The sequence below is a fragment of the Eufriesea mexicana genome, unplaced genomic scaffold, assembly GCF_001483705.2.
Source record: "Eufriesea mexicana isolate 0111107269 unplaced genomic scaffold, ASM148370v2 scaffold1018, whole genome shotgun sequence".
NCBI classification, from domain to species: Eukaryota; Metazoa; Arthropoda; class Insecta; order Hymenoptera; family Apidae; genus Eufriesea; species Eufriesea mexicana.
In genome coordinates, this window is record NW_016909145.1 from 48,197 (window position 1) to 72,641 (window position 24,445).

The 24,445-nt window shown below is 38.0% G+C and overlaps 1 protein-coding gene across 1 annotated transcript in view; it reads right to left on the minus strand.

The window, feature by feature from the left end:
- Nucleotides 1-24,445, minus strand: part of LOC108547402 (monocarboxylate transporter 10) — a 104,622-nt gene that overhangs the window by 18,313 nt on the left and 61,864 nt on the right. Inside the window, exons 5-6 of the mRNA XM_017899905.1 lie at nucleotides 12,444-12,612; nucleotides 8,851-9,015 (exon numbers count right to left, since the gene is read on the minus strand). Coding sequence (XP_017755394.1) covers nucleotides 8,851-9,015; nucleotides 12,444-12,612 — 334 coding nt within the window. The remainder of the gene's footprint in view (nucleotides 1-8,850; nucleotides 9,016-12,443; nucleotides 12,613-24,445) is intronic.

Below are 24,445 nucleotides of genomic sequence, written 5' to 3' on the forward strand. Positions count from 1 at the left end.
ATTTTATATATATTTTATATTTTATATATATTTTATATAATTATTTTAATTCTAATTTAACCTAACCATTTTTTCCAGTTTACCGTGATTTAGAATAATTATTCTTCTCTAGAAATTGGAAATATACTTTGAAAAATAAATTGTTTAACATCCAAATGAAAATAGGTGAATATTTACATTAACAATCTATGTTAATGTACATATGAAAGTACTTACATTAGTTTTACAGTAATATATTAATAAAAGCTTCTCGACTATCCTTTCAGGATTAAATAATTTCGTAGAAATAGAGGAAACTAGATGCACAAATGAAATATTATTATAGTAGTCTTATTAAAGCAATCAATATGTTGCACAAATTTTTAGGCGTACCGTGAGAATTTTTTAAACGCAAATATAATAATTATGTAACATATAATAAAATACGGTACTTGGCTATTTAATCCAGATTCTCGATCTCTTTCTTTAATACGGTAAAATAAAATAAAATAAATATTTAATCGCAAAATGGCAACTTGTTAATATCCTGTAAAATTTTAATATCTAATTTATGCTTGTTACCATATCGAGGAAGATCGAAAATCCGTGATTCAGGGCACGTATAAGTAGCTCAATATCTCGCATCGCGAAAGGATTAAAAGCGCAATTCACGTGTCCAAACATCTGAATGCTATTGGCAGCTTTCGCCAGCAAATATGGCTGGTCGATGGACAAACAAATCGTAACAGGCCATCGAACGAACTCGATGCGAATTACGAAATTAGAGATGAAACTCGATCGTTACTAACTCGCAGCCGCGAACGAGGGAGAGCCAGGTTTGTTCGTTCTGTTTAGGAAATTGGAGGAAATGAAATTGTATCGTTCATAGCCGCTCGTTGCTTGCCGCTAATTGAAGGAATTCGTACCTCAGTCTCGCTGCTGGAATATTTAGGAACCGTGCAGTCGACGAGATCACGTCGTTAGCGGGGAATTTTATTTCCACCAACGTCGACCTAGTCCTAGAAACTGCTATGATAATTAGAGACCATAATTAACGAGTTCGTAGAATCGACGTTACGGTGACTTTATGACGTTACAGTTTATGCTTGAGTGAGTCTCTCCTGCCATGATTTCTGTGAATATGTTTGGTTTTTCTTGGCTCTGGGAGAAACGAATTTTTATTTCTTTCGTTTTTGATTATGTGAAAAGCGAATTTTGATTCTTTTTGGGGTTGCGTGAGGAGCGAATATTGTACCTTTTTGAATTCGTGAGAAGCGAATATTGTACTTTTTTCGTTTCGTGAGAAGCGAATATTGTACTTTTTTCGTTTCGTGAGAAGCAAAATTTCTTTTCTTTCTTTTTCTGTTTCTTGAAGAGCAAAATTTGTTCTTTTTTAGTTTCATGAGAAGCGAATATGGTACCTTTTTAGTTCCGTGAGAAGTAGAATTTATGCACTTTTTTGTTTCACGGGAAACATAAATTTGTTCTGTTTTAGTTTCGCGGAAACAAAAATCTGCTTGTTTCGTATTTAGTACGAGGTGAAATTTCTTCCATTCTCTTTTCGTCAAAAGTAAAATTTGTTTTCTTTCGGATTCGTAATAAGGGACGTTTACTGTCATTTAATCTCGTGAAAAGAAAAATCTGCTTTTTTCATGTTTTATGAAAAGTGGAATTTGTTTCATTTTCTTTTCGTGAGAAACAAGCTTTATTTTCTTTCTGATTCGTAATAAGGGTCATTTGCTGTCATTTAGTCTCGTGAAAGTAACGTTTCGTAGAAAATAAAATCTGTCTTCTTCTGATTTCTTCAAAAATGAAATATTTTTCCTTTACCAGTACCTCGAAGATACGAAATTAATTTTTAATCTTCCTCCAGAAACAGAATATTTTTTCCACTAAAAATATCAACATTTATTAATAGTAATATCAGTAAAAAATTTTGATATTCACTAACACCGACATTTTAATAAATATATTAATATTCAATTTCTCAAATAGCAGCAAAATGTCCTCTCAAAAATCTCACTGCTATCATAGCTGAAAAATAGTTAATACATGTAAGAAAAATTTCCACACGGTCATTTAATAATTGCCGGTGCTCGTTGATTTTGTGCTCGGTATAGGGCAAAATCGAGTTACTTTCCGAATCGAGTTTGCATGTGGATTATTTTCGTCCGAAGAAGCTCGGCAGCACGCACCTGCAATGCAGTGGATTCGCTTGCGAGCCATGGATCACCTGTCTGGACCCGGGAAAAGCATTAGCCCGCTGGCAAATGGCTGGGAATCGTGTCTGATCTCTGACGATTAGGCTATCTTAACGATGCAACAAGTCATTTGCTGATTCCACGATTTCCCTTAACCCTTATTTGCATTTCCTTTCACGCCGCTGTCTCAGAGCTACCCTTACCAGTCGTCCAGTCAAAGATTTCCAATTTCCCTCGGAAAATAAAAATTTCCCGGGAAATCATAGCCAATCTGAACGAAAATTCGATGAAACGATCGATGACAGATTGAAAAATCGAGATCGTAGCTGAAACGAAACTTTCGATCAAAATTTCAGCCGGCTCGGGGTATCGAATTTTCTCGATTGGAAAATATTTTCCGTATCGTCGTGATGCATTTCCGTTTCGCTCTTTTTGTCAAATATTTTCCGCCATATCAAACGATACGAATCGAAAGGATGGGTGTAATAATTATTTTATATAGATAATTGTTGATTCGATTAGCTAGGTAGAATTTAGAACTATGATTTAATGGATACCATTCGATTCAAAAATTTATTTTAACATGTACGGGAATCAATTTTTTAACTTCTATTTTTGTTCCCTGAAATATTACGTTCAATCGATTAATGTAATTCGAAACCGGTCGATGCGAGCCTGCTGTTTGGAAAAATTCTTTGTTACACTTTCAACTTTTGAAATATCGTTTTAATAACACGTTCGTTACTTTGGATTTAATTAAAAAAAGAGAAACGGGAGGCAGCTCGATGCAATTTAAGATTCATTTAGGTTTCAAAAGATTGTTTTATCCTTCTTTTCAAGGTTCTTCTCGTATATTCAAATTTTGGAATATTATTTGAACAGCGACCGCAAAACCGCGAATTTTTTACATAATTTCAAATGCCAGAGAAGCATGGGAAACATAAAAGCGTGCAGACGAGGTCAGAGTGCCGGGTATCAGAGCAAATTTTTTTAATACTATTCTTCTTGAGGAATACATTTTCATCTTTTACCTTTCGAACATATTTCCTTTTTAATGAAACACTCGCAAATCCGTGAATCGAGTTTTGTTAAAAAATAGATTAAAATACACGAAAGGCGTAGAATTATTCATAGTTGAAAAATCAAACGTTAATAATAGAAGAGCAGGAAATATTTGATATCGGAGGAAACCTTTCAATATCACTTCTCTCGACGAATTTTTTCCATTTTTTAACCTACAAGAAGGCGAAAAATAATTGTAAACAAATTAAAATACATTAAAATGCACGGGGATTATTGTATCATATTTCAAGAGCAGATAACGAAGAGATAAAAGATTTTCAAAATTTTCCTTTTTAAAAAAAATAATTTGAGATCCACGAGAATTTACATTTCGATTGATATTGAAAAATGGCGGTCAAGTAAGGAATATTCAACGTCGAAATTTGATTCGCTTCGGAATTTAGATTTCTTGAAAATTTCGGTCGTGTTATGTGTCAGAAGTCGACTCGAAACCCTGGCAAATTCGAGGACCTGGTAAGGTAGGGAAGATGGCAGGTCTGCAGGAATCGATGATCGAAAAATGGTGGACAAGTACAGAGGAGCTTGGCGTCAAAGCAGACCCTTGGAAATGAACTTATCCACCAAACCAGATTCCGGCGTGCCCGATTCCGACTTTTACCCTCGAGTTACTCTGCTCGAGATTTAATTATCTGCACTGTCCCCGTCGAATTTACGACCCGTCGTTCGTTTAATTAAAAGCGTCGGGAACGGGCCATTTCTTCGTTCGTCATCGCCGTTTAATATTCGGTCGGAAAGTGTGATCGATCCATTAACGCAATTAGGGACAGCACGAAAGTAACTCGTGTTCCGAGGAGTTTTCGTCTTTAAATTTCCACGATTGAACGCGCTTCTTCCCGTCATCCAGTCGAAAATCGACTCCATTCAGCATTGGTCGTATGATGAATTTTATTTTTCGTCGCTTTTTTAATTTTCGAATAAGGCGTGGTCTTAAAACTTTATTTGTTTGAATAATTACTTAGGAATTTTATTTATTATTTATTATTATTTAGTATTGTCTTGAAATGATAATTATTAATCTTAGGAAATCGAGGATTTTTCTTGTAAAATATTATTCTTTAAATTTTCGTTTCATTTTAATTTTATTTTCTCACGTGTTCTTATTTTTCGAATAAGTCCCGTTCTTTATCAGTGAATTTTATTTATTATTGTTTTGAAATGGCAATTATTAATCGTATGAAATTCACGAATAATATTTTATAAGAAAAATCGTCAAGTTTCTCTTTTATTTTAATAAAATTCTTAGAAATTGCTCAATGGATCTTTCTTTCATAGGCGTAGGTAAAAATATTTGTAACGAATTCCGAGGAATTAAACGTCATGCAAATATTTAGCCTCAGCAATTTCGTGGAAATTCAATTTAAATGAGTTCGCAGAAATTATTTTTTGGATTGAAAATACGAGGCTGATGTATTATGCTGGTTTGTGGAATCGAGAAAAAATTTAGTGCGATTATTTGATTTTCCATTGAAATTTAATTTTCGAAGGAAATTAATTTTCCGATTGCGTGGATTGTTGGAAAAATTATCTTATTATTGGAAAATATGGGAAACAATGCGCGTTACTAGTAATTGTACACAGCATAGAAGAGACAAAGTGGTGGAAAGAGTTTTACATATTTGAAAACGTCAGAGTACATGATTATGATACTCGTGCAAGTGGAAGAGGATCGTATCTAGTCAGACAAGTAAAATTTCCGATATAACGAGAAAATTACGCGGCTAGAAAAGTGGAACAGAATCATATTTGATTCAGCAACCAGAATTGCTTTAATCATGGCAAGTGAACGTGGTTTCCCAGTTTGTATAAGACCACTCCGGAATATATAGAATTCTTTCTTATTCGGGACCAATGTATGCATGTTAGTTTCGTATGCACTCCCTGAAAAATTCTACTGTGTATTATCTCCGTCGAAAATATTTCTGCTGACGAAATATGGATTAATTTTTACAATCTTCAGTAATCGAAATAAACCTTAGACGTCATTTTTATAAATTTTTAATAAATTTCAAGTTCCGGAACAATAGCCGTTCTGCAGTGGCAAAATTAATTAAAAAAAAAAAAAAATCAGTTTCTCTTATTTCAAAAATACCCCTCCCTGTGTTATTGTGTTCTTGAATATCTACAAAGATTAAAAAACTTTCAAATACCCGAAGCTTTTTAAAATTCGCGAACGCAGGTTTCATTTAAAAATGCAACGGATGAGTTCGCGAACTGCATAAATTATACATTATCTAGATTGCGAAAGATAATAAAAAGATCATAAATGTAAAAAACCTCCAAATAAAGAAAAAAAGAGAGAATGATAAATATAACAAAAATGATAAGAAAAATAAAAAATATATTTTATCTATTCAAAAATGTAAATTTCCATAGGTAATTCATCTCTTCTCCTTTCTAAAAGAAATATTAAAACGCATTTAAAAAATTACTTCACGTGTTATGGAAGTTTTCCACAATTTTCGAGTAACAAAATCTATCGACCATTACTCGATGGAACGCCAAAGGGGTAGCATCGAACAAACCGTTTCGACGTTCGATTCAGAACGAGCATCGAGAAAAATAGACGTGCAATTATTTCACGTGGAATCTGTCTCCTGTTTTTTATGTCAGGCCATCCAGAAAATCACCATCCTCCCGACTGATATCAAATTTCGTTCGCAAAATTTTTATCGCGAATCTTTTTTTTTTCGCAAAATTCCTTTGGCAAAATTTCCGTAAATTTTCCGCAAAATGTCCGCAAAATTTCTTTGACAAAATTTCCGCAAATGTTTCGCAAAATTTCTGTGACAAAATTTCCGCAAAATTTCTGCAAAATTCCCACAAATCTCCGCAAAATTTCCGTAAAATTTTCGTAAAATTTCTTTGATAAAATTTCTGTGACAAAATTTCCGCAAAATTTCTTTGGCAAAATTTCTTTCTGCAAACCTTTCCTTACGCAATTTTTTTCTACTAAATTTTTTTTACGTAAATTCTTTGTAAAAATTTCCTTCGCAAAATTTCATCTGCGAAATTTACATAGAACGTGATCACGTATCGATAGTTAACAAACACACTGCTGCATTTCTTCTTTCCTCGAACGCCAGTACAGTGCAACAGAAAATGGTTTGAAGAGCAATGGCCACCGACGACGGTGGAAAAAATAGAAGGAAACATTCGTCGACAGCGTTAGGAAATGTTCGCGCGAAGAGAATGCGATATCAGACAACGAGATTGACGGCCGGTTTGTTTCGTTCGATTGTACAAAGAGTGTTCGTGCAAGGAGATCGGTATTGAAGAGCTTGATGGAATAATAATTGCGTTTCTGTTATATATCTGTCCCGATTTTTCTCTTCCTTTCTCCTTTTCGTTTGGCAAATTGGATATGGATTTAATCCTTTGAACTCCTTTGTCGATTACCGTTTGAATTGAATTTCATTCGCGTGTATTCCTACTAATTTTATATCAGATTATATATTTCTAAATATACAGGGTGGTCCATCCAACTTGACCACCTCGATCATTTCCAATTATTTAATCATCGGAGACGAATGAAAAATTAATTCGTCACAAATGATAGAATGTAAAATAATTTCCAATTAATTAGTCAATTTAATTACTTCGTTAAAGACAGAAGAAAATAAATTTATTAATAAGGAAAACGATCAAAGTGAACAGCCTTAATTGACCAATAAAATACCTGAAATAATAGAGATATTAAAAAGAAAATTGGAAAAGCATTAGAAACGTAAAATATCGACGTTTGATTATCGACGAATCGATGTATCGAATTATTCGAGGCACCATATATGACTAGGGAGGTACATATAGCGAGTGTATTTGTTGGCTAGATATGAATTCTGTCACAAGTGATATACTGTTCTACTTGTCTGATTACATTCAATTCCATTCTACTTGAAGGACCAGACACAGAGGTGTTCTATTTGCCCGTCTAGATATGTATCTATCCTACTTATTGGGCTAGCACAGTTATTCAGCTGGCCTTGTCTGATCTGATACGCAACTGTTCTACTTGTCTGATCATACGCGTCCAAATTCCATTTTCCTGTTACGACAATGACACATTCTACTAGCTTGTTTGCACGCGTAATTACTGCGGTTCGTAATTGATTATCGTTGCACGTGCCACTTTGCATATTACTTTGATTACCTGTTATTCCAATGCCTCCAATTTCGCAGTAAATTTTCATGAAATAAAATACCATCTAGATTGTACGTGGATTATTAAATATACCGTTATACTGTTTGAAAATTTTTCGAGATTCGTTGGATACATATTCACGAATTTTTCATCCTCAGATTGTATTTAATTTCAAATTTTTCTTTCTATTATCGAGATATTATTTAATTATATTTATAAGGGACAAATTTGGTTATAACAGTCTACAACTGTTTAATTAATTTTCAATGGAAATATATTGGAACAATGAACAGGAATAAATTAAATGTTACGTTTAATTGCACATTTTCCTCGGGCACCTAAATTTTAAATTGCAATGAATTTCTATTGCGACCAATTATGTATAAATTAAATGTCCACTGGTTTTGTATATAAAATAACTTCTATACTATATTTCTGCAATTTAATTCTAAATTTTCACTTGTAGTAATATTCAACTCGATTCGATCTTCGCTACAATAAATCCTCCATTAAATTCGTCGCCTGTAAAATATATTCCACAATATATTTTCGAAGCTTCTCTTATGTTATATAACGTTAAACTCAAACCAATCTTTGCTGCAGAATATCTTTTACGGATCTTCTTCGCGTGTTAATTAAATCCTCCATTGAATTTCAATAATTCATATTTCTGCAATTTAATCCTAAATCTCAAATCTTCCTTAATTCTAAATAATATTACAATGTGACCAATCTTCATTGCTAAAAATCATTCACGAATTTTCTTCGCGTGTTAGTTAAATCCACCATTGAATTTATATAAATTGTATTTTTACAATTTAATCTTAAATCTTCTCTAATCTAGGTTGCAAGCAATCTTTCACGAAGTTCCATCGCATGTTAACCCTTTGCACTCGTTACAGGATTTTTTCGTTATAGGAAAATAGTAATTCGAAGACTTTCTGCCATAAAGTCGACGATGTTTTTAAAACGGTAAATAAGAAATCGTATGCAAATTAAGACGTAGAATTATTTTACTTCGATATTCCACGCATCGTTAAGTACTTGTGAATTTGATATATTAATTAACATCCATCTTTAGAATTTGATTAAATGGCGACTGAGAGGCGCCTCTCGATTGCAAGGGGTTAATTAAATCCATGATTGAAAAATGGACTATATTCCATCACAGTAAACACCATTAAAAATTCAATTCAGTCTCCACAACCATGAATCTTCTATCACGTCAATTGCATCCCAATAATTTAATTCCTGGCCTTCCTTTGTAGCATCTTCCCAATATCAGTCTCAAACCATCCACCAAAAATTCTCCCAAGAACCATCTTCCAGGTCAATTAAGCCCACCGCGAAATTTCGTCTGGACCTCGCAGACGATATTGGTCTCGCGTCGTCCATCGTGGCAGACGACGATATTCCTATCTGCTACAGGAAATACAACCGATAACTTACCCGACGGCCTCTCTGTAGAAGACGCTGAAGAGCACTATTCCCACCCCCGCGCCGGCTTGCACGACCATCTCGACGAACTCTCGCCGTTTTCTGAAGTAATGGCCCAGCACCAGCCCGGCAGTTTCCCTCACGAGGCCAGCCCCGGTGCCCAGCACCACGCCGTAGCTGTTACATTTTGCAAGCGGTGAATCGTTTCGACTCGCAGCAGCGGGTACTGCGAATAGCTTGACGATTCGTCGAAAGAGAGAAGAAGGAGAGAAAGGAAGAGAAGGAGGAAGGGACATTTTCGACAGGGCTTACGCGAGATACGCGAATCAGGGCGAAGTTTGAAGCGAAAAGGGATTTACAGCTGCGGCTTGTTTCCTCGAGGAATCGGCAAATTCGACGCCTCTTGTTCGTCGTCAGAGATTCACGGACGGTGTCGTGGCTCGTGCGAGAGGAACGACGAGGGTGAACGATCGTTTGAGAGCTTCTGGCCTGGCTTCCAGAAGTACCAAGTAGATTGGACTTTTTTACGCTTTCTTTAACATATTTTACATATTTTTTCAACATTTCTGTCTGGTGTTTAAGTCCCTGGCTGTTAGGTAGGTCAGTTGGGAATTTTCTCGGTTGATGACACAGTGGGTACCACGTGGGTGGTGATTAGAGAATTCTTTGCTCGCTATAATTATGGGATATTAAGGTCAGAGATGTAGAATATTGGAGATACACTGATCGAGAAAAATAGTGGAGACACGAATTGAAATGGTTCAAGGTTTCTGCCAAGTGTTCAAGTCCCTGACCATTCGATAGATCTTTTGGGAATTTTATTAACCGATAACATAGTGGTTATGAATTCTTTGTTTTCCATATTTATGGAATATTAATATCAGATATTTAAAAAATTGGAGAAACATTGATCGAGGAAAGTAAAGAAGACACGAATTGAAATGGTTCAAGGTTTCTGTCAAGTGTTCAAGTCCCTGACAGTTCGATAAATCTTTTGGGAATTTTCTTGACCGATGATACAGTGGTTAAGAATTCCTTGCTTTCTATGATTATAGAATATTAATATCAAAGATGTAAAATATTGGAGAAACATTGATCGAGGAAAGTAAAGAAGGCACGAATTGAAATGGTTCAAGGTTTCTGTCAAGTGTTCAAGTCCCTGACAGTTCGATAAATCTTTTGGGAATTTTCTTGACCGATGATACAGTGGTTAAGAATTCCTTGCTTTCTATGATTATGGAATATTAATATCAGAGATGTAAAATATTGGAGAAACATTAACCGAGGAAAGAATTGAAATGGTTCAAGATTAATGCCAAGTGTTCAAGTCCCTGCCAGTTCGATAGATCCTTTGGGAAGTTTTTTAACCGATGATACAGCGATTAAAAATTCCTTGTTTACTACGATTAATGGAATTTTAATATCAGAAACGTGGCTCAATAAAACACGTGTAAAATATTACAGAAATACTGATCGAAAAATGTAAAGAAGTCGCTAACCACGTCAAAGAACAAATAGTAAATTACTATTGAAATAGTAATTTAAAATGGTAAAAAATAAAGGAGGCTTTAATGCAAGATAAATTTATACTACACCGATTAAAACGAAGCGATTTCAGAGATTACAGAAATTGATGCTACGTGTAATGAGAATTTCGGCGAGTGGAAAAATTTGCGGCAGAGAAGCGGAGAGTGGAGTGAAATAAAATTGTCAACGCGGTCGTTACTTTAATCCCATCGCGTCATCTGCCAACGCTATTTGTCCAGCGTATTTCTGCAAGCCCTGTTAATTCTTCCTTTTCGTTCTCAGTTTGGGACCTAAGCTTTCAACGAAGACTGATCGTCTTCGATTCGGCCATCGAAGGGTCGTATCTCAGGGGAGCCACAGGTCCAGCCTCGCCTGTTTCCGCCTATCCCCTATCATTTTTCACTTCCGGGGAATCCAACCCACAGTTTCGAACGAGGATGAAACGTCGCTACGGTCATCCGTCTCACTTTCTATTCGAATTTCATACAAAAGCTGTCCTTTAATCTGCGATTCGAAATACCACGATTTTCACCGACTCTGGGGAAGCTAGGTATCGTTGTTTACGAGAGACTTGAGAGTTAATGCTCGAACACAGAAGATAATTTGGAGTAACCAACAAAGGTATTAATTTACAGTGAAATCAGGGAAACGCGAATAGATTTGCATATTTTCCAACGAGAAAATTCATTCACACGGTTTCGGGAATACGCGAAATTAAGTAGAGAGAATGAGATCGAAAGTGGGATTAATTCATCGTGCCTGGAACGAAGGAGAATTAGAAGTAATTCGAATTAGTCTGCGAAGTTTCGAGAATAGAGGAATTAATTCTCGAGGACTCGATCGAAAATGGAATTAATTTGTCAGACTTGGAGAACGCGGATGAATCCGTAAATTTCCAAGTGCCTCGAATTAATCTACAAAATTCTACGAGTACGTGAATCCAGTCTCGATTCTCTGACGAGGATTGAATTTATCAGACTGGGTAGAGAACGCGAATAAATATACAAGGATTCGACTACGAAGAAATACGAATTCGCCGAACTTAAAATTCGCGACAAATCGAAGAATGTGAAACCAGAATCTGGAGCCAGGAAAATTCAGATAGATACAGATTAATTTTAAAATTCGTGGGAACTGAAATTAATTAGCAGATATTCAGAGGAAACACCGATCGACTCGCGAGGATTCAGAGTGGAGCAAATTATCTCGGACAAATTCATAAATTTAAGGAAACTCGGCACGATTTAACTTGCTCTCCTAAAAGTTCACAGATATATAAATTAATCGGAGAAGATTTAAAGAAGTTGCGTCGAATTTGCCGTTGGAGGAGGTTATTCGACGAGACTGGGGCTGATTCGCGACGAATACCGGCGTTCTCGTTTATCGGGTCGGATATTACGGCGAAAACGCGCTTAGGAGGTTTTGTTGGAGTTAGCGGAAAGAAGCAGTTGTATTTTTAAGCGACTTAAAGCGAAACTTATCGCGAGGGCTCGTCGGTTTCCCGGCGAATTATTAATTCTTCGCAGGCGTGCGTTGTTGGGCTCCTCGAATGTTTGCAGCAGGAAGTTGAAGGAGTCCGGATCGCGGGAAGTTTAAAAGTTAAAGCGCGGAAGGAATAAAAAAAAGGACACGAAGAACGAAAATCCGCGATTTAATTTTATCTTTGAGACTCGAACTCGCGGCAAGTTTTTAATTAAATAGGTGATGGCGCGTTTTAAAAGACCCGGCAAACGTAATAATCGCGGCCATTTCACGCGCGGCTACAAAATGGTCGTCGTTGAGATCAATGCGCGCGGAACTGATTGGACTATTCGAAGATTCGTATCTTTTATCAACGCGTTACCGATTTCGCGAGGAATAATCGCGACAAATTGTTGGAATAAAGGTGTACCAAAGTTCACGTTGTAATTTTTCATGATTTTGTCTCGCGAATATTTTCTGGGGTATATATTCCGATAGATCTCCGGTTTTCTCGTGAATTTCTCCGGATGTTACAACGATATATCAAGCACAGTGGCGAATCAGGTGCGAACGGTTTCTCGGTGATGAATAAAAGAAGCAGAGGCTTTCTTACTCACCTAAGGAGGACCTGGTGCAATTCTGCGGCGAACGAGGTGAAGAGCGACGCCAATGCCAGCACGAGACCGCCGATCACCGCTGTAAGCCTTGTACTTCCTCGACGACACGCGCCAACGACCAAGGGTGCCGACCCACGGGAGACCGCAGTGCTCAACGCGCCCACCCACGCTGAAACGTTAATTCGATAGTTACCTTGGGCCAAACACGTGAACTGTAACCCTGCGATCTCTCTCTCCGACTGTGTTTACCACAACGGACAAGTATCCCCTGCAAAGCCTGCTTTTCCATCGAATTGCGACATTTCTCGCTAATCGTGCAACTCTGGTCGACGTTTTTCGCTAATCAACTTCCGAGCTAACCTCAAAACGAACAGCAAATGTCCGAAAATTCTGCAAATTCGACCAAGTCATTTTTGAAGCAAGATATACGATAAGAAGATTGTATTGTGCACTCATTCACTACATAATTAACTGTGCAACTAACCTCAAAATTAACAAATCGACAAGAATATCTTTGGTTGAATTAACTTTATTAAAAATTGTCTAATAGTCGACATATTTCCTACAAAGCGTGCTTTTTCATCGAATCGCGCCATTTTTGGATTAGATTTCTTGGTAACTAACTTCCAAACTAACCTCAAAATGAACAATAATTTTCAAACAATTTTTCAGATATGAGCGTCAAAGTCAAACGAAGCTATATAATACAAGAAACCGCCAAACTAACCTCAAAATTGGCAATACGAGAAGAATATCTTTATCATCTTAACTTGAAATAAATAAAAATTCTGAAAATTCGTCAATCAATGCTTGAACCAAGCTATACGATATAAAAATTGTGTGGCGCATTTTCAAATAACCACTCGCTCATTATATACTCAAGCGCTAAACTAACCTGAAAATTAACAACCCTGCTAGATTACCTCCGCTGTTTTAATTAAAAGCCACCTAACTCCTGCGCAAGAATTCCAGCGAAAATTCTTAAAAATTCGTCAAACCCTATTTCCGCGATCCCCATTCTCCGCGACGCGCTATGAAATAAAAATTCGCGAACCGTCAACCAGTAGTTCATTGTACACGAAAGCCTGCGAGGCCTGGGAAGCAACAGCGAGTAGAATCGGTGTCGTCGAACAATAAAATTCCAAACGGCTCGCTTCTGTTCCGTCACGCTCCTTTTGCAACGCCGTGGCGCGTCGGTCGCATGCCAAAATGGCGGTCGCGCGTGATAATGAGAAAGAATTCCTGCGCGCGGGCCAGCTGCCCCCTTTTCATCGGACAATCTAATTAGAGTAACCCTGGACCGCGTTTAATTACTCGAATTGGCTGTCTGAATCACGTCGCCGGTCCCCTAATTAACCGTGAAGCAAGAATACGTTTCGACGCTGCTCGCGAACCGAATGGGCTGCTCTAGGGGAATCCAGGTGGCGCTAGGTGTAAGCACGCCATTCAGTGGCACTCGTAGAAAGTGTTGGAAGTTGAATTTCTGAAGCGTTTGTGCGTGTTGCTCAGTTAAGGTGCGAGTTAATGTGTTTTTATTGAAAACGAAGCTGGTGGTTTCTTTCGTTTCTCGAGAGGTATATCGGTGTTTATGTGGCAGCCGAGCTTGCAACGGGATTAGCGTAATGACTCCAGTTATGGGAGGGTAAATAAGTATTAAGTGATATGCTCAGGGTACGACATTTTTTCCTCTCTTTTTCCTGTTTTTTAATAATTTCGGATTTAATCGAATCACTCATGGTGGAATTATTTTGTAAAAATTCTACAGTTTTAATTCGTAAATTATAAATTACACACAGCCCTTGAATAACGCGGAGAATTTATACATATATGCATATGTACGTATCAACTTCATATGCAATTTTTATTATTATTTTTTTAATTTTGTGATATCATGCAGGTGAATTATGCACATAACCGAAGTAAATGAAAACACGTTGCCTCAGTTAAGCAGATAATTCGTATTTTGCTAATCGTGCTCGAGGAAGCATGATCTTATACATAAATTTTTAGTTAGTTTGGCTTAAGGTTTGGATTTAGGTTAGGTTTCGCGTAACGCGACGTCTTTGCCGGAGCTACAAAGTCGTTGCACCATTACAGAAAAAGAATTCCATTACTGGAATAAAATAAAAATTCCAAAAATCTCCGCACGCTGTGACAAAGAATCCGCAACAAGAAACTGCTGGAAGTGAAAAAAGAAATAACGAAGAAAGAGTCGCTTCGGGGCAACTGCTTTATACACACCGGCCACGAAAGGAAGAAATAAAGCAAGATAACGGCGAAAGAGGGCACAAAAGGCTCTCGAAAGCCGTCCAAACTTCTAACCGTCCAAAAACGGAATTCTCGACAAGCTCCGATTCGAAATCTCTTCAAGTAGCAGCCATTCGATCCTGCACTTGCGGCAATCTCATCGATCGGATCGAAAATTCCAAGATGCTCGACGTTGTTACCGGCACAAAGGAACAGAAGCGTCGGAGGGGGTCGGTTTTTGCATTATTCATCGAGCGACTCGAACGCGAGGCCCCCCGCTCTCTTTGTTCCCTCGCGACGTGTCGCCATTTTTCTTCGCCGCCGGAACTCGAGCGAGGGCGTAACTTGGACAATAATTTTCGCTGGTATTAAACGGCGCGGAGGCCGCGACGTGTCCGCCATCGATTTCTAGTTAGGCAGTGAGATATTAGCGGGCGACCTGATAACGCCGATAAGCGGCTGGCCTCGATGAAGTTGGAAAGTTAATGAGCGTGCCCGCGTCCCGGCTTTGTTCCCGCCATTTTGGATCACGTAGCACACGGCCGCCCGAAATTATCGCCTTGAGTTATATCGACGGGCCCGGGATACGGGCGAGGTGGTAATTTGCATTTCGACTCCACCAATGCGGAATATTCATCTCGGGCATTCGAATAATATCCTGGCTTTGACAATTATTTTTCTTTATTTCGAATAAAATAGTGTGAATTGGTCAGAAAATAACTTTTTTTAAATTATTTTTTGTATTTGATCGGGTAATCTGTTGTTTGTGGAAATTTTTGAAATTTTCTTTCATCAGTGATAAATTTTGCGAGTTAGTTTTTAATTATGATCCAATTAATTTGTTTTCTATTTATTTTTTATTTAATGGGGTGGTTGTAGTGGTTTATTGATTTGTCTTTTGTGGAAGCTTTCGAAAATTTCTTTGAGCAGTGTTAAATTTTCCAGGTAGGTTTTTGATTATGAACCAGTTGCTTTGGTTCACAAAGGGTTAAATTTCGCTTTCTTGCGAATATTATTTTCTTAAATTTTTAACACCCTGTCTTCTGGGTTTTGGGATATTCCGTTACAAATGATCAAGAAGTAAGAAGCATATAAAATTTCTGAATTTCTGAATAAGGTAAAATTTTCATACTTGTAAAGAGCGAAATAGGGAAAACGATTAGAGATATAAGTTTCTGAAAAATTTGGATAACAGGAATATCCGAGGTTCTCGTATAATTATAATGGAAGGTGGGTGCAGATTCCGCAGCAGCAACTAGATTCCTGGTAATTTTAAATTAGTACAATGTAGCAAACTACTCTAAAGCAGGGTACCGAGGCGTCTGCGGACGTAGGTGGGAAACAGGTTCCCGAATAACTTCCTGAATTATATATTTTTAGGTGATGCATGTAGGTAAGTAACCCTGGTTCTGCGTGTCCTTAATTTCATGGAAATCGGCCTGAAATTCCGTAATCCAGCTCTGGCCAGATGCGTTCTCGGATTTGCAAGTGCCTACGTTCCCGTAATTACTATTTCAATAAACCAGGGAAGATTTAGGTCTCCTTGCTCTTCGCAATCGAAACCAAAACCTAGGAACATGCACATAAACAAAATACGTCTTTCATTATATCAAATCCAGGCCCGAAAAATCGTCAAAACCTTTAATCTACGAAATTTAGGTATGAAAAATTTAGGAATCGTAAGTGTCTCTAAGATTGCAGAGGATTAGAAAACCTGACATCCAAATTTAGTGAAAATTAACACAATGAAAATTTCGATCTTTCTTAATCGAACCCAACTCGAGAAATTGATAAAAATTTATAAAAATTAACCCAAGGAATTAAAAATGAACGAACCATAGGGTTACAAGCTGTTCGGAGATTGGAAGAAAATTGTGGAGTTGGAAAATTAATTTCGGAGCTTAAAATTATCATTTATTTCCTGTTTACGCTTCTTAGCTTTAATTTCAATGAAAACTCACTTGCATATCGGTTTTCATCGGCCGCTTAACCACTCGCGGAACTGCAATCGCGATGCGTTTGAGTTCGATAAGCACGCTTTGGTGTTTTCCGCTCTATTAATCGGTCGATGCTGAAAAATGTTGTCGCAACAGTTTCGACAACCCTATTCATGGGGTTAAGCGAAGGGAAACTCGTTGTACGTGACCGATCCACTTTTTCCCGGACGGCTGATTAAAATCTCGAGATTAGACTCTCCGCGATGAAAGGGGTCGAAGATCGATACGCAGTTCTGCGCGATTTAAAAATTCTCTTTCACTTTCGTATCTCGGAAATCCAAATTTTTTCCTTCCTCGCCAGTATTTCACTTTTCATATCTTTCATACTTTTCCAACGCACGTGCACTTGTTGATAAACGTTGGAAAACGAAATAAGGATTAGCGAATTTTTTGATCCTTTTCTTATCCTCTCAGATATATAAATTAAAATTATAGGAGATTTATTAATACTAGAACTATAATGAGAAATTAAATGTACTATACATAAATTATAATAATAATAGTTATTAATTTCATCAAAAATAGACACATATTTTCAGACATTGGGAAATTAAAATATTCCAAGCACTCATTTCGAATTCTTTAGTAGTAGTAGTAGTAGTAGTACAGTAGTATACGTTTGTATTAGTTTAAAAAGATGCAATCAATATTTTCCACCCCATAAATAAACAGATAAATTAAACAAGAAATTAATTACAGTTCTATATACTTCCAAAAATTTTTCAATATTTTTCTACAGCTTCTCTAATATCGTGTTAAATTCAAAGTACCATCATCCAAAAAAGAAGATGGAAACACGGAGCGACTATTAAAAATATCGATAAATATTTAACACACTGTGGTGGCATCATCTCTCGCCACTAGATGAATTCCAGGTTCAAGGAGGTTCGAGGATTTTCTCGCAAGTCCTCGGTAAACCCTTCGCTACTTATATATAGAATTTCCAGACTTTCTTATAGTATCCTTTTCTTAGACAGGGCCTACTAGCCTTACCTTAGGTGGGTCCATAGCAGGCCCTGGACGAAACGCACCCCTTCCTTTACCCTTCGTCCCTTTTAATACTACCGTAACACAGAGGGATACCTGGACTAATTGACTTCAGTGACAGTGAGGAGAGGACCCCCATACAATAATAAAAGCGAATCGAAAATATTTCATCTTAAAACAAAGAACAATAAAATTATAATAAAAAATAACGAAACAGTAAAAATCAGTAGGATACGAAACATATTGACACTAAATTTACTAGGACCCAAATAGTCCTTTTCATATTTTTAATTAAATTTAATATAAATTTGATATAAATATTAACCCTTATCAGATGCTAGCTTTTTATACGTGATTCTCACTAGGTTGTAGCTGCTTTCGGTAAATATGCGAGAAATTTCCGTCTTGTCACCCCCATGTGATCTACGACCGTAGTGAGAAGGTACTGTTGTCACGTGAGAGGTGACTTACGGCCTGTAAGGGTTAATATTTAATATACATTTGAAATAAGAAAAGGTCCTGGACGAAACGCATCCCTTCCTCTTTCCGTTCATCCTTTCTAATAATAACCCCCATAGCAACGGACAATAACCACCATCATCCTTTGTGGAGGACCCCTATTAATACGGTTACACCCCTATTTCGAACACCGAGTTAATTGCGAATATTTATCGATTACCCTATTCATATTTTTCATTCCATTTCCTTTCGGAATAGCGAGTTTCTGATCCCATAGATCCTCCGTAGTAGTAGATCATCGGGGTCCGACAATCGCGAGCGTGACTGTGCATCGTCGTCCGGGAAATGCGAAGGGAAAGTTTTATAGGTGGATCTCTGTTAACGAAATCTTCGATTCCAGTGGAGCGTGAATCGCGAATGATCGAGAGGCAACGCACGTGCACCATCGATTTCCCGGTTTGGCCCGCGAGATATGCTCGTACGTACTGCGGATGGCTCGGCCCGCTTCCGGTTCCACCTTCGAGCCAACTTTCCGCCACTCTAAACGTCGTTTCTTAGCCCCTGCCACGGTTTCGAATACTTATCAGTCGTGAATTATGGAAACGAGGTGATGGAACGGTACCGGGGAAGGAAAGTTGTTAGTGCAAACTGCTGCAGAATCTTTTTTCCATGTTTTTCCTGGGATGGGGTTGTTGGAATTGCAGGGAGAAAATTGTTCGAGTTGAAATTCGAGTGGTTGGTTTAAGTGGTGAGGTATTAAGGAATTGTTTAAATAGTTTCTTTTCAAGTGGCAGCTGGGGATTTTGTTGGTGGTATTTATTTATGATAAAAGAGATATTATTATTTGCAATTAATATTGATCGAAGTGATATGACGAAAGTAAGTTGATTTTGCTAGGAATAATGCCACGTTTCTTTAAAATGCAATATTTCAAGAAACCAGTTCTGTAGTTCTAGTGATAATATTATTATTTTATTTACCGTAGGCCATTTACATAAAATTTCACATATAAAAGAAAAGCAAACAAATTATACATATCACACCTAATTGGTGTATATAACATCTAATATTACACCCAAAGGACGTGCTTATAAACGCTTCGTTCAGGAGGAATAGCTTTAATCAATAACCATTCGTAATTGTCTTTTGAAATTTTGTAAAGACCCAGAAAAAAATCTATACGATTATAATAATTTTGATTTCAATTTCGATAATATAGTTGTTACTATATCCTTTTTCGACATATCGACAAATTTCTCAGTATATTATTTCAAATATCCGCATTCAAATCTTTTTACAATTAATTTACATTAATTTTATAATGTAACCAATTATACTTTAGAAATTTACGTATCTTCCTCTTGAACAAAGCGTTTATAAGCACGTCCCTTCCGTGTTACATTATGTATAATATAATCTGTTTGCCTTTCTTTTATACGTTAAATGTTATGTTAATAGACTACGGTCCGTTTATAAATAAAATAATAATAACAATAATAATCTTCGTCAGATCACGGAAGTAACTCGAATAGTTTTATATTTTCCATTATTCAGGACATGTTCGATGACAGAACGGAGGCGTTTAATATGATTACAGGGCGAGATAGTTAAGGAGCGTGTAAAACGTCGAATCCGATGATCGAAGCGGATCCTCTTATCTCTCGATCTCGAAACGGAGGATCGCAGGCCATTAAGTCGGCCGAGGGACAGAAAAGTTTCGTCAAGGAGCGGCCATAGACGCTGGGATCGTGAAATATCGCGGTGATAATTCCGATAAGATTGCCCCCGTGCTCTTTCGCCGTCCCACCGCGGAGTTTTCTATTAAAAAGCCGCCGTCCCCGTAACTTTCCCACCTGCTGATCTCCAGTTCCTCCGTGACTTTCGTCTAAAATGGCGGAGGGGAACGACCGAGGAGATTGGAAGGGCAACTTCACGCCGCGACTTTATAAATGCGGGTTGGGTGAGAAATATGGTGACACGAAGGTTGTAACTTGCTCGAGATAATTTGGAAAATTGGAGTAACACACGGGGGGTGGGCAGAACAACGCGATGACTTGAAATAAGTTAGGAGTTTACTGTGCGAAATCATTTTTTCGGTGAAAGTTGCAGGGATCTGGAGTCATTCGATAGTAGCAGTAACAGATGTAGTAATAATGGTAGTAATAGTATTTAATGGTACTAGCAATAGTAGTAGTGTAGCTAATATTAGTAGTAATAGTAGCAATAATAATAGTAGTGATAGTATTTAATAGAAGCAGTAATAGTTGTAGCAATAGTGAGAGTACTAGTACCTAATAGTAGCATTAGTAACTATAGTAATAGCAATAATAGTAATTACTGGTAGCAGTAAAATTTAATTTTGCGTTCTTAGCGAAATTATAACGATCGATAGTCGATATTACATATTTAATTATATATTTAATATATTTATAAAAATTATTTCGTGTACTTCCGGAGGAAATTTTTACAAATATATTTGTAATTTATATATTATTTCCGGAGTATATTTTCGAATAGAGGGATGATGGAATGTCAGTGAAAAAGATGAAAATTCAATTATTCCGTTCGACGAAACGCAAGGAGGGTCCGCCATAGAGCTCGAAGAACTCGAGGATCGTATTTTCTCTTCGCGGTCGAAAGATAGAAATATAACGAGAGGAATAATGGCGGAAGATCTCAGATGATTTACGAGTGCGAAGTCTCTCGTTGGTCCTTTGTCATCGCGAACGACAGTTACGTAAACTCGTATAGGACGTATTAAACAAACGACGAGGATGGTATAGACACGAGTATTCCGAATGAACTCGTATCCTCGCTGCTCGCTTAAGAGGATCCTCTCCTCCGTCGATGCACACTGTCGCTTCGGTTAGACCCGTTATTTACCCCATTTCCTGCTTTCAAACGTCTATTTTCTAAATATTCTCACTTCACTTCGGAATTTTTATTATTTACGCCATTTTGATAATTCAATTATTTTTTCCCCTTTCGAGCTTTTCACTCTGCTACTTTCAAAAGTAAATTATTTCCTCTGGAAGTATAAAATTTCGAATAATTTAGAGAACGAGTCTTTGAATTATTATAATTCGATATCCTTCAGGTTTCCCCAATTTTAAAAATAATTTAAGAAAAAGGCCAATTCAGTGTTTCATATTTTCCAATTAATTCTCTAATTCCACTAGACCGTCCACAATTTCGAGGTTAGAATTCTCATTAAATTTAATAAACGTGTTATGCAATAAATTATTAATTAAACACGATTGCTTTATTTTCGATTTTATTCTATCCGTTATTATACCGAGTCCAATTATCCAAATTGATCAATCTCCACGCCCAAAAATAATTAACTAGCAATTAAGATCGCGTGTCTTAAAATACGAGACAAAAATTCCCAAAGTATGGCAATATAACTTTTCCCAATAATTTTTCCACTATTCCCATCACCTTTCATCCAATCACCAATTCAAGAACGTCTAAAGCAAACGTCGCGAACGTTACTCGCCATCCTGGGACCCCTCTCCAGCAAATCCTCTAAAATCAACCGGTCACTCGATCCGCGAATCGACGTAACCATCTCGAAGATCGATGAAAACTTAATCGAGGGACCCTTGAAGAACCCTCTGGAAGAAGACGTTCATCAGCCAGCCGCGATGTCCGATGAACGAGCATCTTCTGGGATGGAACGAGGGACAGGAGCGTATCTCGTTTAATCGGCGCAAATATTTTCCATCGATTCTACGTTGTTTATCGAACACTGTAGCTGGGAACTGTGGAGATGGTTGGCAGTGGTGGCGGAGAGACGGACACATTGGCCCGACAAAACCAACGAACGCGATGGGAAAACAAAGGGGTTTGAAACGGTCCGCAAGAACGACCGGATTAATTAATCGCGTAACCGAGTAATTAATCCGAACACGCCACAATGCGGTACTGTATGCCGAAGAATGGCCAATGGAACTGATATTTTCGAGCTGAGGGCCGGTCCAGCAGGGATGAAAAGAAACGGTCATCTCGTTGCTAAATGAAGTTTCCGAGAGGAATTAGGTCGATTATGAACATGAGAGTATCTAGAATCCTTTCGTCCTTCCTAATCGGGGTACGCGCGACCAGGTGTGTAATAGATTTTCAAAATGGCGATTTCGCCATTTGAAAATTAACTTTTTTTTTTTTAAGCAATTTTGAGGAGTAATTTGAAATTTTTAAATGTGATGGAAGCGCGGTGGAATTATTTATTTGGCAATTATTTTGCGAGTTCCGTGCAATTGCAAATGCAAATTTAAAATATTATTTGTAATAGTATGATGATGTAACGGGAGTTTTGCGAAAAGAATGGACCAAGTGAACTTGAAACGTAACTTCGAAACAATTGCACGGAGTGTAAAAATTCGAAGGTTGTTTTATAAACAGAAATCGATATCGACATAAATATTCGTCGATAAAAAAGTAGTAAATTAACGGGAAATGATAATAGGTTGATTCGAGGCAATATTTCCAATTATCGTAATTAAATAATTGTGACGAAGTTGGTAAAGAAGTGGTGAAAAAATTAGTATCATCCTACAGTTCTCATATAGCATAAGCAAGAAGTTGATTATCAGCTCCTAAACGGTCCTTCCGGGGCCTCCAATTATTCCAAGTAAGTAACATTTGCAACGAGATATTTCCGACTATGGAGTTTTCATAATTAATATATTCCAGGCACACCATCGGAATTACTCATTCCACGGAAAAAGGAAAATTCCAAGAAGCATCACTGGACCCCCTGCCTCGCCCCATCGTGCAATATTAAAATCCGGGGGCTTCCATTACGCGCGGAAAACTAGAACTAATCCAATGCATACGAATGGTGGAAAAATCCCGACCCACTCTCATTCATCCCCGAAAGAATCTCCGTTCATCATCCTTCGCAGACTCGCCATCGGAAGCCGTCTCACGCCTCCACCTCGAGGTGACATAATGAGCGTTCCGTCCCGCTGACGAAGCTCGAATCGCGTAGAGTCATCGATTGGGGTGGCCTGCATGCAGCCGATTCGCCCTTGGCTCCGCCAGAATTCTCCACTGTAAATCAACCATCCACCCTCGTCATCCGTGCGCCCCGAGGCGCCTGGCGTCGAAATAAAAGCCGCCATTTTACAGCCCGGGACCACCGCCCGCGTCGCGTTTCGTCGGCAAACAATCTCCGCGAGAAGCGTCCGCTCGCGATAATCATCGTCGTGGCTCGGGGTTCGGGTCGCCGCCGGAAACAGCCGTAATATTCGGCCGTGCATTGTCCGAAAGTTGGGGGGTTGCGGGAATTCTTGGCCCCTGGCCGGGATATTTTCCGCCGTCGAGTGCTGTGCCAGCTTCGATTTTCGATTTTCGCCGGATCGGAGAGAACGATGTTTCGGCTGGGTCTCTGCGTTCGCGAATAGGGGATGGGAAGGGGGAGGGGAAGAGGGTTGGAGCGAGGATTCTTTTTGGCGGGTAGAATGGGTTCTCGTTGGCTTCCGCGACGCGACGGTTGCAGGCTCGCGAGGGTAGGTGGACGGCAGAGGGACAGCGGGGTGCGTATTGTGGCGAGGGATGAAAGAGGGAGGAAATGGGGTTGGAAGATTGTTTGATGTGTTATCGACGTGGTTAGATAATGCGATTGTCGGGAGATTCGGGAATGGAATTAGGGGACGGCTTGATGGGTACGCTTGATGAGGGTGAAAGAATATTTTTGCACGTTTATAATGGGGTTGGAAGATTCTTTGATGCGTTTATCGCAGTGTTTGGATAATGCTACTGTGGGGAAATAAAGGAGCCCAGGTTGGAAAATTCTTTGACGAATAGTGATTTTGTTTCGGTGACCTGGGTGATGAAGAATAGGGTAAATGGGGTTGAAAGATTTTTCGATGTATATTTGGAACATGAATAAGGAGATTGATACTGGACAATTCTTTGATAAACAGTGACTTTGTTTTAGTGGGCTGGGTGATGACGAGTAGAGTAAGTGAGGGTAGTAAAATTCTCATATGCGTAAAATGGGGTTGGAGTATTCTTCGACGTATATTTGGAGCGTCTGGCCAATGCAACTGTTGAGAAATAAGGCAACTGAAATTAAAAAATTCTTTGATGAATAGTGATTGCGTTTAGGTAGCCTAATTGATGAGCAAGAAAAAGTAGGGTAATAATATTCTTGTATGTATAAAATGGGGTTGGAAAATTCTTCCACGTATATTTGGAGCGTAAATAAGGAACCTGAGATTGGAAAATTCGTTGATATATAGTGATCGTATTAGGTAGCCTATGTGATGAAAAATAGAGATAATAGGGGTAACAAAATTTGTGTAA